The sequence below is a fragment of the Rhipicephalus sanguineus genome, chromosome 1, assembly GCF_013339695.2.
Source record: "Rhipicephalus sanguineus isolate Rsan-2018 chromosome 1, BIME_Rsan_1.4, whole genome shotgun sequence".
In the NCBI taxonomy this organism is placed as follows: domain Eukaryota; kingdom Metazoa; phylum Arthropoda; class Arachnida; order Ixodida; family Ixodidae; genus Rhipicephalus; species Rhipicephalus sanguineus.
The window spans coordinates 255626589-255642240 of NC_051176.1; the positions used below are offsets into that span (position 1 = coordinate 255626589).

The following is a 15652-nucleotide window of genomic DNA, read 5'->3' on the forward strand; positions in this document are numbered from 1 at the left end:
ATGGTAACAAAGAGAAGAGGAAAAAAACTGACAGATCAAAAGATGCATTACACTTGCGACAGGGGCGTAGCCAATATTTTATTTCGGGAGGGGTCCGACCCCCTCTTTCTGCGTGCGTGTGTGCGCAGTCGTCGGATGGGGCTTGAACCTCGTCAGCTTCCCTTCTGGCTACGCCTGTGCTTACGAGTTCCTTCGTTCACCATTACTTTCAAAGGGACAAGACGAACGGGCAGCCATCACGAATGTGTGACACGTGCGCTGGGCAAGTGGTGAGATAGGCGTTGAGCGCGGCGTATGCGCAGCCGTGCTTCCGGCCAGCAGAGCCGTCGTGACGAGTAGTGTCATCCGTGAAAGGAATGGCCGCCGGGGGAGGACCCTCATTAATGGCGCCTTCAGCGTGGCGTCGGACAAAAGCCACCGCCTCCGCGTCCCTTCTTCTGGCAGCTTCGCCAACGCCGGGAGCTTGCGGCACCTGGACGCACCGGGGGTCGTCATCAGGCGGCCCTGGAGACAGGCGTGCAAGGTCGTCCTTGCACGATTCTCGGGCCGTTCGGCTTGGCTGATGCCCCGAGACGGACCCTCTTTCCTGACCGAAAAGAAAAAGAGTTGCGGTCTCATGGGCGCCGCCCGACAGTGCTGAGAGACGCGAGCGCGCTATGAAGACGGCTCTGCTGCTCTGCCTGCTCACCGCGGTGGACCAGCGCCAGAGCACGGCGCACCATCACTCCGCGCCGCCGCCACCGCCGCCGCCGCGCACTGACTGCCACCATCAGTACTGGCTGTACCAGCCGGGGTCTTCTGTTGGTGGCTTCCAGTACCCTCATTCGGGGCACCATGGCTACGGCTACCCCTACGCACCCGGCTATCAGCAGCCCGGCTATCAACAGCCAGGGTATCAACAGCCTGGCTATCAACAGCCTGGTTATCAGCAGCCCGGCTATCAGCACCCCAGCTACCCCGATGGCCGCTACCCAGTCATCCCACTGCCTCCACCTCCACCCCCACCTCCACCACCGCCGCCTCCTTCCCTGCCTTATCCTGGACCATGGGTCCCATCATACCCAAGACAACCGGCACCGAAAAATTTGGACCCATTCCCAGGCAAATTTCTTGGTATGGGCACGGTGCGTTTCCTGAACGGAGGACGGGACGTCGAGCTAGTCTGCGACCTACACGGAGATCAGCTGGTCTCGGTAAAAATGCTTGCTCTTCAATTGCATTCGCGTCCTTCACAAAGCGCTTCACACTTCGCTTTTGTTGCCATCAGTATCCTGAAACTACGCCTCGTCTACTTTGGAAGTTCTACTAGACAGCAACCACGAATGCCATATATATATATATATATATATATATATATATATATATATATATATATATATATATATACAGTAAAACCTCGGTGATACGATCACGGCTCGTACGAATTTCGGGGTGATACGAATTTTTCTGTGGTCCCGGCCAAGGCCCGTTAGCCTGCACTTTATTGAAGTACGGTTGTTGCGAAAAGATTTGCACCCCGCGACGTTTGATACGAATGTACGCTAGCGTACAGGTACGAACAGATGCTGCCCGCGCTGTCGCGGAAGACGCGGCAGTCACGCGCGGGCGCGGGCACGCGCGCTGCGTGAACGGTGCGTCGTTGCCTCCGAGATAGTGCGCGCGAATCTCGGAGGCCTTTGGGCGACTTCGCGTTTACATTACAGATGTCGTTGACGTCGCGCTTTTTTTTTCCGACACGTTGACGCGTGCTCCTGTGCTCGAGGCAGCAGCGTCTTTGTACTGTGTTAACACGTGCCTGCCACGTCGATGCAAGCCATGTCCACGCAATAACACGTTCTATGAAAAAAGACTGAAACTTGGGCTGTGGGTCCGTCATGAAGCCCCATTTAAGGTGGACGAAGACCCCGAAAGACGAAGCGGGCGGTCTTGGCGAAGGTTTTTGACCTCTGTCTATCGTGTGCAGAGCGCTTTTTAAGTCACTTTCGCCGCAATACTTTGGCGTAATGCAGAAAAGCGTAGTACGTTTAGGAAGGGGCTACTAGCGGTCACGGGGCACAACACATCTGGTTCATTAATTAGACATGCGCGCATGCACCGTATATTTACGAGTGCAAGTATGATCATTGACCTCTAAAACTTTACTGGCAGTCATTCAGATCTGTTCATGACGTCGCTGCGGCCCTGAGAAACACTTAATCAAAATGCATGCCAACTTTCTTTTGTCGAATACTAATTTTCCATGTTTTCTGGTGATACGAATTTCGGATGATACGAATATTTTTGGTAACCCCGCGAGATTCGTATCACCGAGGTTTTACTGTATATATATATATATATATATATATCCTGCGATCTTTAGAATTAGCTGTGTATAGCAGAACAATCCCCAGCGCTCCGCGATCGCTATAGGTGTTCAGATTTTTCATTGTACAGTTGGCGCCACTGTGAGCAGTGTTCTGTGGACGTCAGACCGAGTCGCAAATATTCGCGTGCAATGGACACTATACAACTGCCCAACATAGTGAGTAATAATCGGTACCCCCTTTGCGTAAATGCAAGCTAGGAAATCTGCACTTTACAAGAATCGCGCTCTCTCGCTTCTTTTTTTTTTTTTTATCTCTTCCTTTTCGGTATGCGCCGCCGCGGTGGCATAGTGGTTGCATGCAGCGTTCCGCTGCTGACCCGAAAGACGCGAGTTCAATCCCGGCCGCGGCTGTCGCATTTCGATGGAGGCGAAATGCTAGATGACCGTGTTCTGCGCGATGTCAGTCCACGTGCCCCAGGTGGTCTAAATGATCCGGAGCCCTTCAATACGGCGTCTTTCAAAGGCTGATTCGCTTAGGGACGACAAACCGCATAAACCAACCAACCATCCTTTTCAGTATTATCATAGGCGTGCGCACAGGGAGGGCAGGGAGGGCGCCCCCCCCCCCCTAATCACCTAAGACGAAGGGGGGGAGCAAGATCTGCCCCGTACATTGACCATTCTAGTCACCTAAGAGGGGGGGGGGGGCGCAAAATCTGCCCCATACATTGACTTAGAAGTGTGGGGGGGAGCTGCGATGAACCTTTGCCCCCTCTGATGGGCAACCCTGCGCACGCCTATGAGTATTATCTTTTGTTGAAAATCAGAATGAGGCTGTTGGATTTGGGAAGTAACCGTTGAAACAGCTCTCCTGCTTTTGAATTGCAACCCGGTCAAAATCTGATGTCTGCTAATAGAGAATAATGCAAGCTTATGCAAGCATGAGTAACAGGGCATAGTCATGCTTGCATAAGCACTTTCCAGTAATAGTAACCAGCTCGTCGGACGGTGCATTGTCCCGTTTACCCCAGCCGAGCAAGATATTCCTTGTCGTTGAAAGTGGCCCAATCGACGGTAAAGATTTGAATATTTCATCACTGAGGTGACCGCTGAAACCCGCCGTTTCATCCAATCGTCTCCCTAGCAAGCAAATATGTAGGTGCGCATTTTGCACACACGTTCACTCAAAGCTATATCGCAAGCAAATCATTGGAGTATATAGTATAGTTGCGCTGTGAAAGTCGCAAAAGAAAGAAAGAAAGGAAAACTCTACTGTATTCATACAATAGAGAAGAACAGTAACCCTACGAGTTCTGGTCTGTTCAAAATATATCGTTTATGTCAGACTCGGCATTCCGTGATTCGAACCAGGGGCACATTATTACCACCAGCCCAAAAAGTGCGTGCTTTGTTCCTCCTGCAGATTTCATATCGGCAGTGACTACGCAAGCAGCAGTTAACCTTAAAACCTTAATAATAATAATTTTGAGCAGATCCAGTCACGTGATCGTGCACGTAATAAAGAGAAGAAAAGGGAGGGGTGAGGGGGGTCTGCTGATCCCTTCTACAGAGATACACGGTGCGCCCGAGGGAGGGGGGCTTGCGGCTGCAGCTATTCGCAACAATTCTTAACTGACCTTGTTCTTTCTGTTAAATTACTTAAATTTATACACTCATATTTCGCGGCATTTTCTGAACGTGCAGTATACACAAGTATAATAATAATATCTGGGGTTTAACGTCCCAAAACCACGATATGATTATGAGAGACGCCGTAGTGGAGGGCTCCGGAAATTTCGACCATCTGGTGCTCTTTAACGTGCACCTAAATCTAAGTACACGGGCCTCTACCATTTCGCCTCCATCGAAATGCGACCGCCGCGGCCGGGATCGAACCCGCGACCTTCGGGTCAGCAGCCGAGCACCGTAACCGCTATACCACAGCGGCGGACCATACACAAGTATAGACAGTATAGAAGTATAGAAGTATAGACGTACAGTATAGACAAGAAAAATAACCGCATAATCTCAAGAATCGAATACACAAAATGCTTTGAGCGATTAGTGGAACATTTTCTGACTGGTTATTTTTAGGACGTATATATCCGCGCATTATAAACGATCGACGAAATTCTTCACAAGATGGACGGTTATTTCGGAATAATTGGACTATACAAGAATAATGCTGACGTTGAATGAAATCCAGCGGTTCGCTGTAAAAGGGTTTTTTAGACGTTTATAATGTAATAATGATTCCGCGGTTGCATCGTATATGAGTATTTGTATGCACAGCTACTTATATGTGGATACTGTAATGTAAGTGTATGTAGTACAAGCTGTAGGTGTTTTTTATAGGTTACTGCATTTTCTTTACTGAATGTGAAAAAAAAAAAAAAGATTGACAAGTTTGGCGACATGTAGGGCCGGCAATATTGAAATAATTGTTCGTATTACAAAGGTACAGTGAAAACAGCACATCTGGCCTCTGTGCAAAGCTTGTTTCGAACGTCGTCCATGCTCTCAGGTCAGGGGCGTAGCCAAAAACTTTTTTCGGGGGGGGGGGGTTCAACTACCCTTTATGTATGTTCGTGCGCGCGTTTGTTTGTGTCCATGTACACATGCAAAAGTGAAAAATTTCGGATGGGGAAGGGGGGGGGGGGGGTCAAACCCCCGGACCCAGTTTAATTCACACTTGAGTTTAATTCTATGCGCTAATCAACTGCGCACTCTGCTCGACGGAAGCAATCAGGGCTATTTACGGCCGTAACTGCTCGTACACGTACAGACGAGCTCCATGTCCAGAGAGCAACGAAATACATAAATCAAAATGGAGGCTTTATAATAGTACCATGATTATAGAAAAATAAGGAAGTGACCGTGGCAAAGGAGGCTGTACATACATCTTCGGACGCATCCAGAGTTCTGTCGGGCCGTCGACGTCCTCCTCCTGATAATGGCAGCACCTGTGTTACGTCTCTTTGTACATGTACAAAGAGACATAACGCGTGTATGATGCCAATTACATAGCCTGCAGACATGGGCGTCCGGAGGGGGGTGCAAGGGGGGGCAGCTGCCCCCCCTTGGAATTTCGGATAATATTTTCCTATGCAGTTGCGATAAGCTACACAGCTTGATTAGCACACTCAGGTCCTGGCCTTCAGGTTTGCCATTCAATTTCGCGCCTTACAAACTACTGACTAATCTTGCCTGTCATGTCACGGCAGTGAAAGAAAGGCTGCCAGTGCTGAATGCCCCCCCCCCCCTTTGCGTATGCACCCCCCTGCAAAAAGTTCTGCGGACGCCCTTGCCTGCAGACCATGTAGTTGGCATCATACAAGTGCGCACGCCGCACAGGGGGGCAGGGTAGGCGGTCGCCCCCCACCTAATCATCTAAGGGGGGCGCGAAGTCTGCGCCACACCTTCACTCAGTCGGATCTGTCACGCCATTGTGGAGGGTTATGGCCATGACGGTTTCTGATTTTACGTTCCATCGTCACCCCCTGAAAGACGGGAACCAAAGGCAGGCCGTTGTGATGAGCAGCACGTCATCGCTTCATTTTTATTTTTGCATCCATTGCGAAGCTTGTTCTCTTTCAGGCTCGACCATGAAAAAGGAATGGGGAGGGGGGGGGGGGGCTGCGGCGCTGCTGTGATACTTGCATCCCCCTAATAGACAACCCTGCTCACCCATATGGTTGGTATGTAATGCTCACCCGCACTACATACCATGTATTGCATGTCAGAAGTCTCTTCGCCCGCCACGACAATATATAGTATAAAGAATGTGCACTTTTGATCACTGTTTCGCAGAACGTGGTGTGGGTGAAGGCAACGCATCCGCGGGGCCAGCCGCCGGTCGCATGGCGCCCTCCACCGCCCAGCTGCGGGCCGTGCTTCTGCCCCGTGCAGTACGGCTGTGTCTACCAGCATCTGGACCTGGCCGACAGAAGATTCTTTGCCGACACAAAGGGGCACCACGCCTCGCTGCACATCTACGGGGTTTCGCCGGCGGACTATGGTGTCTACCGCTGCAGTGCTACCAGCTCGCCTACGGGGTCGGCCGCGGCCAACACCGAGACGGTTTACCAAATCGTTCATTTCACCGGGTAGAAAGGTGCCTCGGCGCCCCACAGTGATGCATCACCACAGATGTTCACGCGCGGTGTGCTTTCCGGGACTCTGGTAGTCATTGTTATTAGGAGGTTTTATAACCGCTGAAGATACGTTTAGCATGTTTTTTATTATTATTAGGCATAGAAAAGTAGTTTGCACGTACTGATGTACGCGCTTACTGATGGATCGCACCGCTTTGGGATTGCACTGGAGGAGATATTCCGTAGAAACGCAGACAAAGATATCAGCTAAGTGCTAGGTATTTGTACCCGTTCTATGACGCTGAAAACGCGTACATCTTCGACCACATTACACGTTGCTTAGAAGTCCCCCCCCCCCCTTTTTTTCCGTCACGGGAGCCTCATTCAAGGTGCATTCCTCATCATCCGAAACATCTTTGCTCTTAGACGTTCCTCTCTATATGTGTTTCTTTTTTAATATATATTTTTAATGTGTTCCTGTTTTTGTTATGTATCGACCCACCCAATTCTCGATTCCAAAAAGCGTTTTGAGAACGAGCAGGAGCACCTGCTCGCTGCAGAGGCAAATCTGCGCACCTACACACGTATTACGTTAAAGAACGGTCGCGTTCCCAGTTGCAATCTTATGAATATACTTCTCTTCACACATTACCTTTCAACGTGTTGACCTTTGAGACACGTGGGCTGTGCCGATTCTGCGGCACGAACTGAGTGGAGCAACTTCGCTGCGACGATGTTCTTTGAAACAAGATGGTGCGACAAATGTATATCATTACTTTAATAAAGGTATTAACACGTTTATCAAACCAAATTATTTAATCCTAATACCCGCTTTAATTGGTGTACCCCAAATCTCCCAGCCGTCTCTGGTTAGTCTTCTACTGTCCCCTCCGCCTACACCCATTTACGTTTCCTCTACAGCCCTGAAAATCCCGAAGTCTCGAGCAGGGTTACTACGTAGTACACACTTTTTGAAATGCTGCGATGTACCAACAGGACATACTCAACACTTCTATATATTCTACGCGCTTTGAACTAATCGTGGTAGCCGGCACTTTCTGCAGTGTTACCACGCGTTCTTAGATCTGATCTACCTATCTACCTTCAAGCACACGTACACACACACACACACACACACACACACACAACACACACACACACACACCACACACACACACACACACACCCACACACACAACACACACACACACACACACACACACACACCCACCACACACACCACACACACACCACACACACACACACACACACCACACACACACAACACACACACACACCACACACACACACACACACACACACACACACACACACACACACACACACACACACGGCCGCTTTAGTTCTCTAGTTCTCGGTTAATAATAAATAATAATAATAATAATAATAATAATAATAATAATAATAATAATAATAATAATAATAATAATAAGGCCTATTTCCACATTTGAAGGCCAGATTTAAAACATGGTCTTCTATAATTAAAGTAGAAGCAAGTTAGGTTAAGGAATGTCTAATTTGATAGCTCATTGAAATGTATGCTGAACGGAAAGAAAAAAAAATGTAGGAGGAAGAAAATTGGTGCAAGACAGACAGGGCAGACTGCCCCATCAGGTTATACTCCACTTCATCAATCTGGTGCAGTGCAGCGAAGCTACATCTCGTGTCAAGAACGCGAGAAAATAGCAGAAGGGCTCTTATTCCATTGTCTGCCTTTGATCCCTCTCCACGCAACGACGGCTGAATCGGGAAGATTATAGTAGCGTACAACGGGCGAGCCCTGTTCCCTTCTCTGGAACAACGAACAGCGGCTTCTCTTACTGACTGGCCGACTCGAGCCTTCATTGCTCTACACGCAATCGGAGAGGTGGAGTAAAGCTGTTGGACACGATAATTGATACTTTTCTTCTTGTAGATTTCGCGTCATAACTAGGAGTGACTGATTTTGCCAATGACATTAAGAACTGCAGGAACGCATCTGGTTTACTTGTATTGCGCAAACACTATAGTTTTTTCCTCGCGTTATTCGTAACGGTTAGAATTTAGTGCTTCCCTTTAAAAAATAGTTATAAAAAAGACAGAGTCACGTGGTATACTAACCCACCTCTCATTCAATCAGTCGAACATCTCTTTTATATACATATACAAAAACGTCAGACCAAAATGTTTGTGTCAGCTCCCCTTTAATGACTTCGGTCGATGTTCTGACACCGAACCCCCCGCATGTGCGCACGCCTATAGTGGTTCGCGCGTTCCGTTGACAGCGTTAGCGGCCTTCGGCGCTTGCCACAAGGACAATTTTCCTATATTAGACCTACAAGTGTTGGTGACGCTGCCGATCAGCGTTTCCACAGCAGAGAGGTGCTTTTCAACTCTTCGCAGGCTGAAAACATGGATTCGGTCCACTACGGGCAAAGAACGATTGTTAGGCCTTGCTACACCCCCAACGCGCCGGCAGAGGCGGCTCCAGCGGGGGGGGGGGGGGGGGGTGATGGCGGGGTGGCAGCCCGCCCCCCCTCCCCATAAAAAATATTTCCGCCGGTTCCCCAAGACACAACTCATAAGTTTCCCGCCTCCCTGGCCCCCGAAGAAACTCACTTGTCGTGGACGCCCCTCCCCCCAGTAAAGTATCCTCGCTCTGCACGAACTGTTCGCATTAGGACGCACTAGGACATTTTTGTCGACGTAATCAGAGTAACCTAGTGATTTGCTCACGGTTCGAACTGCAGATCTCTGTAATCACTTTAGTGAAAAATAGAATGGCTTTCAATTTACTTTTCCAATTGTGTCGGGTGTGTCATACCTAAATCTTCGTTTTTATCATTTAGGTCAGTCATTCGTGTGTTTCGAAGCTAAGGAATTTCTTTAATTAAATGTTTATTTAGGCTAAATGCATGCTTTAATTTTGTGCTCTCATCGCCCATTTGATAGTCGTGACTACATGAATACTTTGGCGCTTCAGCGATTTCATATTTGTCTGAATTCTATGCTTGTGCGCTTTGTGTACTTTCGTCGCTGTGATCACCTTTTGTACTGAATAAATTGTCACGTGCGACAATGTATACTGACCTTTCTTTTTTTACTTTCTGTATGTCTTCGTTCCAATGAATAGCTTGTATACACTACAACTTATCCAGCATGTGTCGGACGGTCCTGCTTTCAGCTCTTACAATATTTTAACACCAGAATTAAATGACGGCAGATGGGCCGAGCTCTGTCTAGCAAGTATATTAGCCCGCACAGTCACTGGAATTGACCAGTTGTGCGTCCAAAATTGTTATCCAGAGCTGGAAGGTTTTTCCTTCCACTCCTTTGGAATTGCTGTGTATGGTACAGACACAGGGTTACAACGCCAGTATCTTTATCCGCATACAACTTGACCTCGGTATACGCTTCACGAAATCGAAGTGGGCAGGACCTAGGCATATGCGTAGTTTTTATTTTCCCGGCAAGGGGCGGGGGGGGGGGGGGGGGGGGGGGAGAGGGACCGACTGGCGACTGGAGAAAGTACTGCCTGGCACAGGAAGCTTTAATTTTATCAGTGAATTTAATTTGAGATGGCCAAAAATACTCCGCAGATGGTAGCAAATACCATTCGGTACCACTACAGCTTGCGCGAAGCTGGGGCTACGAATTTTCACGTTAATCTGGACGAGTATTTGAGTGGCTCTTCGGTTATCGAATTGATGGTAAAACCCTTAACTGATAAGTCGAAGATGTCCTCGGCACTTCTATAGCCAGGCAGGTCGTAAGGGCACCCATTTGCAGACATTCAGGAAATTACACTTCTTTATTGGCGAGCAAGTCTGTGCGAAAGCATTCACTGACTGGCTGTGTCGTGGATGCTTTCCATTCTCAGAGGCACTTTGATTGTCTGAAAACCAGTCGCTACGCGGTTCCAGACCTTCTTTTCTTTAAAAAAAAAGCTTGTCATTCCTGAAGCGGCCACTTAAGTTGTTCATCAAGACAACATATTCAGCACATATAAATTCCCACTGAATGTTTCAACTGTTACTGCGTCAAGATCCAAATTTAAAAGGCCTGAAAGGAAAAATAAGCGCGAATAAACAAGCCCCTGTGAAATAGCTGCCAGACAGAACGGCCAACAGTACGTTGTGAATGGATGACACAAAAAAGATATTCCGTGCCGGTGCCAGGAGCGGGAGGGGAGGGGGGGGAGGGCACGAGCCTCACTGCGCCCCCACAGTCGACGCTTATGATCTAGGAGGTATGCAGGAAGTGTGAGAAAGATAATATATATATATATATATATATTATATATATATATATATATATATATATATATATATATATATATATATATATATATATATATATATATATATATATATATATATATATGCGGTTTTTTCGTGCACGGCCGGTCAGAAGGCGCGCGCCTCTAGACAGTCCTTGTAACCTTCCCCGCCTCCCGCCTTTGAGTCAACCCTGGATCCTTCCCTTATATAGTTGACATGATACTTGCTTCTCTGACAGCCCACGTAGGATCTAAAATAAAGTAAAGAAAGAAAGAAAAACAAGGAAGGGCGGGGTTGCTGTACAGCAATTTAATGGGGCGCTGCCCCCATTTGCACCAGTGATCAGCAATACGTGCATACATATACATACAACCTCTCTCCTTGAGCAAAGATGCGAAGCTTGGTGTGGAGGAAGTCGCTCTCCGCGGAGTTCACGTTGAGTCCTGAATTTTAAACACGGAGGAAGAACTAAACTAGGAGAGAACGAATTACGTTACGCAGCCAGCCTTGATAAGCAAACGAGCTATTTCCTTCGCTTTTTCCCTAGCTGAATCGACCCATCACGTGACCTCTGAGAGAGAGCGTATTGGCCGAAAAAACACATAGGCCTACAGCGGAAAGCAGACGATGCTGTGAACAGCTCAGCCAAATCTTGCAGTCGTGCGCTGTAAGGAGCGCTCACAAGCGGAGCGTGAAGTTGCCACTTTTTCAAGCGCCCTCTCTTCATTGAGAAGCCCGTATGGTGGCTACCCGTACACTCTTCGGAGGGCCGTCATACAACACATTTTTCGTCAAACAACAGATTGCTGCTAGTGCAGATAGCTGACATAAACCAAGAGCGGCGTTTTGGATCAGATGTGCTTCTTGCCACGAGGTGCCGGGCGCCGCGCTCTATAGTGTGCTAAAATTACTCAGTAGCAGCACTAGCGCGCCCCGGAATAACACAGGGAGAGAGTGGTCGCGGGTCGCGTTTCATGACGCACGCTCTAGGCCATGAGACGTGCGTGACGTAGCTTCTTTTCCTATTTTCATCCCTCCCTGTGTAGCTTCTAGCCAACACCTTCTATAGTCGGATACAACTTAAGAATTCCGGAGAGGCCCCCACCCAGATGACCGAAGCGCGCCAGCCGATCGCCTCCGCGACTACAGAAATAGTCCCGCTCATGCACTCGGCAATGTTCTCCGAACAGGGGCGTAGCTAGGCGGGGGCGGGGGAGTTCAGGTCCCCCCTCCCCGAAAATTTTCAGTTTTGCTTGCGTATACACGCACACATACAAACGCACGCACGAACATACGTATAAAGTATGGTTGAACCCCCCTCCCCCGAAAAAAAATTCTGAACGAAGAAAACACAGACGATAAAAAAATAAAAAATATAACTGCCACACCTGACCAAAGCCTGCATTGCATTGCAGAAACCAGGTAACATCTACGGCATGTGCCACTTGCCAAGAACACGAGTTCCCTATCTTGACAGGGCGATTGAGGGTTTGGTGACACAAGATTTGTTTGTATTTTCTTTGTTGTGTTCTCTTAGCGGCTGTTCTTGCGAAACTTTTATTTGTCGGTATATATATATATATATATATATATATATATATATATATATATATATATATATATATATATATATATATATATATAAAACCTCGGTGATACGATCACGGCTCGTACGAATTTCGGGGTGATACGAATTTTTATGTGGTCCCGGCTAAGGCCCATTAGCCTGCTATGTATTGGAGTACGGTTGTTGCGAACCGATTTGCACCCCGCGACGTTTGATACGAACGTGCGCTAGCGCGCAGGTACGAACAGGTGCTGCCCGCGTTGTCGCGGAAGACGCGGTAGTCACGCGAGGTCGCGGGCATGCGCGCTGCGCGACCATCAACGGTGCGTCGTTGCCTCAGAGATCGTGCGCGCGCATCTTGGAAACCTTTAGGCGCCTTCACGTTTAGATTACAGACGACGTTGACGTCGCACTTTTTTTTTCCAACGCGCTGATGCGTGCTCCTGTGCTCAAGGCAGCAGCCTCTTTGTACTCTGTTAACACGTGCCTGCCACGTCGATGCAGGCCAATGTCCCCGCAATCAGACGTTCTATGAAAAGACTAAAACTTGGGCTGCGGGTCCGTCATGAAGTCTCATTAAAGCTGGACGAAGACCCCAAGAGACGAAGCGAACGGTCTTGGCGAATGAGCTTGGCCTCTATCTATCGTGTGCAAAGCGCTTCTTAAGTCACTTTCGCCGCAGTACTCTGGTGTCGTGCAGAAAAGCGTAGTAAGATTCGGAAGGGGTTACTAACGGTCACGGGTCACAACAGATCTCAGGGGCGTAGCCAAGGGGGGGGGGGGGGGGGGGGGGGGTTTGGGGGGGTTCAAAACCCCCCCGAAATTTTTCAGTTTTGCTTGCGTATATATACACGCACACATACAAACGCACGCACGAACATACATAAAGTATGGTTGAACCCCCCGTGGAAACGTGGAAACATCGGCTTCCGCTATCTTCAATGACTGTGCGAGGTTTTTCACCTCAACCCACCATCAATTTCACGCCAACGAACGCAGCAGGTTACACGGATTCCGTGGACACCGGATTTATTTCGGTGGGTAGGCTCTTTCTCCATATTTTGCCTTCCGAAGTGCCAACCACGCCGCAGCCTCGCTAACCTTGACGGGCTAAGCCTAGCTCCGGCGACCCAAGGCGGGTAGGCCTAGGCCTAACCCGCAAGTTTCCCCCATTCACCATAGAAATCGTAGACGGCGAAGCAATTTCGCCTGAAGAAGCGAATGGCCCGGGCTGGATTACGGCCTACAACCGTAAACCAAGCAAGAGCAAAGCTAAGCAATCTCAAGACGCAAGACCCGCAAGTACACGAGGCAGACGAAGGAACGGCGGCCGCACCACCGGACCGAGAGGCGCGTATGAACGCCTCGTCGCCACCTCGAGACTCCCTCAACTACCGAGGGACACATACCGCATCATCGTCAGGCCCCGAGACGGCCTCAACGTGGCTAAAATCACACCGGTGCAGTTTGAGCAATCCCTGGCAATGGCCGCAGCCCTGGCTCCTCAGGAGCTCACGGAAGACTCAATTTGCCCTAACGTAACCCAGAACATTTTCGTCGTGTGTACCCCTAGCGAACGAAACGCACGAGCCTATACCACGGTACAGCAACTCCGCCTGCGAGACACCTTGTACCGAGTTGCGGTATACCCGGCTCCACCTGACGACACCTGCAAAGGCGTCATCCGAGGCATCGACCTCGACCTCAACGATAACCAGCTCCGAGAACTGATCGTCACAAAACGCAACCCCAGTGCTCTGGAGGTGAAACGCATCAAGAACACCCCAGCCGTGACCATCCTATTCCAAGGAATGCAAGTTCCCAATTATGTGTACTGCGGGGCGAGCATAATTCGATGCACGCTTTTCCGCAGGCACACGGAGGTTTGTTACAACTGCGGCAGCCTCGGCCATCGCGCAGGACGTTTGTCCCAACCCCAACACAACATGGTGCCGGACGTGTGGGCTCAAAACCCCACCCGAGAACCACCAGTGTAAGCCCCACTGCACCCTTTGCGGCGGACCGCACCCCACCGCCGACAAGGACTGCAAGCGCAAGTTTCAAGTTCCGTACATCGTGCGACAACGACGGCGCCGACGTCGTCAACGTGGCCGTAGCCGCTCCCGGGGACCGAGCGGAGCCAGCTCCCGCAACTCCAGCGCCACCTCGAGCACCTCCGCGGCATCCAGGAGAAGCCGCTCCGTCACACCGGCAGCGAGACGTCGCAGCGCCCTCCACAGCCGCTCCCGCTCCAGGGGACGCTCCCCCTCCCGTCAGGCCGGGCTGACATGGGCGGATCGAGTCCAGGGGAAGCAACAATCGCAACGGAGCCCACCACCAACTAAACAGGTAACGCGGCCTTCATTGCCAGAGCATGAAAGCGAGATAGTCACAACCCTACGCCAAGAACTAGCAGGCCTTCGGGCCACCATACAACAGCTCACCACGCAACTAAATGATGCGAGGCAACAGATACAAACTCTCACAGCCCCTAAACCTGTACCCTCACCCTCGGTAGACGTTAGCAAACCCAAGCGCAGAGCCCCCTCACTCTCAGAAACGGTCAGTGGTGACAGCGACACATCACAAGACACTCTAAACGAAATCCTCCGTCTCACACGAGAAAACAACGAAAGTATCCACACCTTGTCACGCCGGGTAGAAGCACTAGAGCAAAAAGCCACCATAAAAGCTAAACACAAAGCGAAACAAGCACTTCCTACGGATCCAACGGCACACCTGCCTGGGCCAGCTACTCTAATCTAATCACCATGGCTTCCACAACCCAAGACACCCTAGAAATTTGGCAGTGGAATTGCGCTAGCTACGCGAAACGCAAAACCCCACTGCAGCAGTACATTAAAGCGCAACCCAAAAAGCCTCACGTAATACTACTGCAGGAAACCTTATGTGACAAGCTCACACTATCGGGTTACCACCCCATCTCACAACGACGGGAGACCAAGAGAGGCATAGCCACACTCATCAGTAAGAAATTCGCTTTCATTGAACACGACGTGTTACCCACCCGCAGCCGCCTAGAGGCGATACTCATCGAACTCATACCAAACCGATTATTAAAACAAAGCGTTTTCGTTCTCAACGTTTACAGCTCCCCGTCGGAGTATCGACAGTCCTTCCACGCGCTCTTAACAAAAGCCACAACCCTCGCGCGAAACTCTCCGCTCATCATAGCGGGAGACTTCAACGCCCCCCACCCGTCATGGGGTTACCCCCAGGCAACGGCCAAGGGCACTAACCTCACGCGAGCAATAGACGACCTGTCCCTCACACTAATTACAGATCACCGATTCCCTACGAGACTAGGCACGTCGGTACGCCGCGACACTACACCTGACTTAGCATTCACCCGTAACGTCACAGGCCATACCTGGACCAATACGCA

General features: G+C 49.7%; 1 protein-coding gene across 1 annotated transcript; it reads left to right on the forward strand.

Moving 5' to 3' along the window:
• The first annotated feature begins 656 nt into the window (after positions 1-656).
• On the forward strand, positions 657-7319 carry LOC119382417 (MAPK-interacting and spindle-stabilizing protein-like). The gene is made up of 2 exons (XM_037650117.2): positions 657-1193; positions 6116-7319. The coding sequence occupies exons 1-2, from the start codon at positions 657-659 to the stop codon at positions 6413-6415; spliced, it is 837 nt and encodes a 278-aa protein (XP_037506045.1). The 3' UTR covers positions 6416-7319.
• Positions 7320-15652: the final 8333 nt, after the last annotated feature.

What these genes read in the sequence shown, in the direction of transcription:
- LOC119382417 (XM_037650117.2), top strand. Translation starts at nt 657, where the DNA reads ATGAAGACGGCTCTGCTGCTCTGCCTGCTCACCGCGGTGGACCAGCGC. An exon ending in ACGGAGATCAGCTGGTCTCG is followed by an intron (nt 1,194 to 6,115) that starts GTAAAAATGCTT and finishes ACTGTTTCGCAG; the next exon opens with AACGTGGTGTGGGTGAAGGC.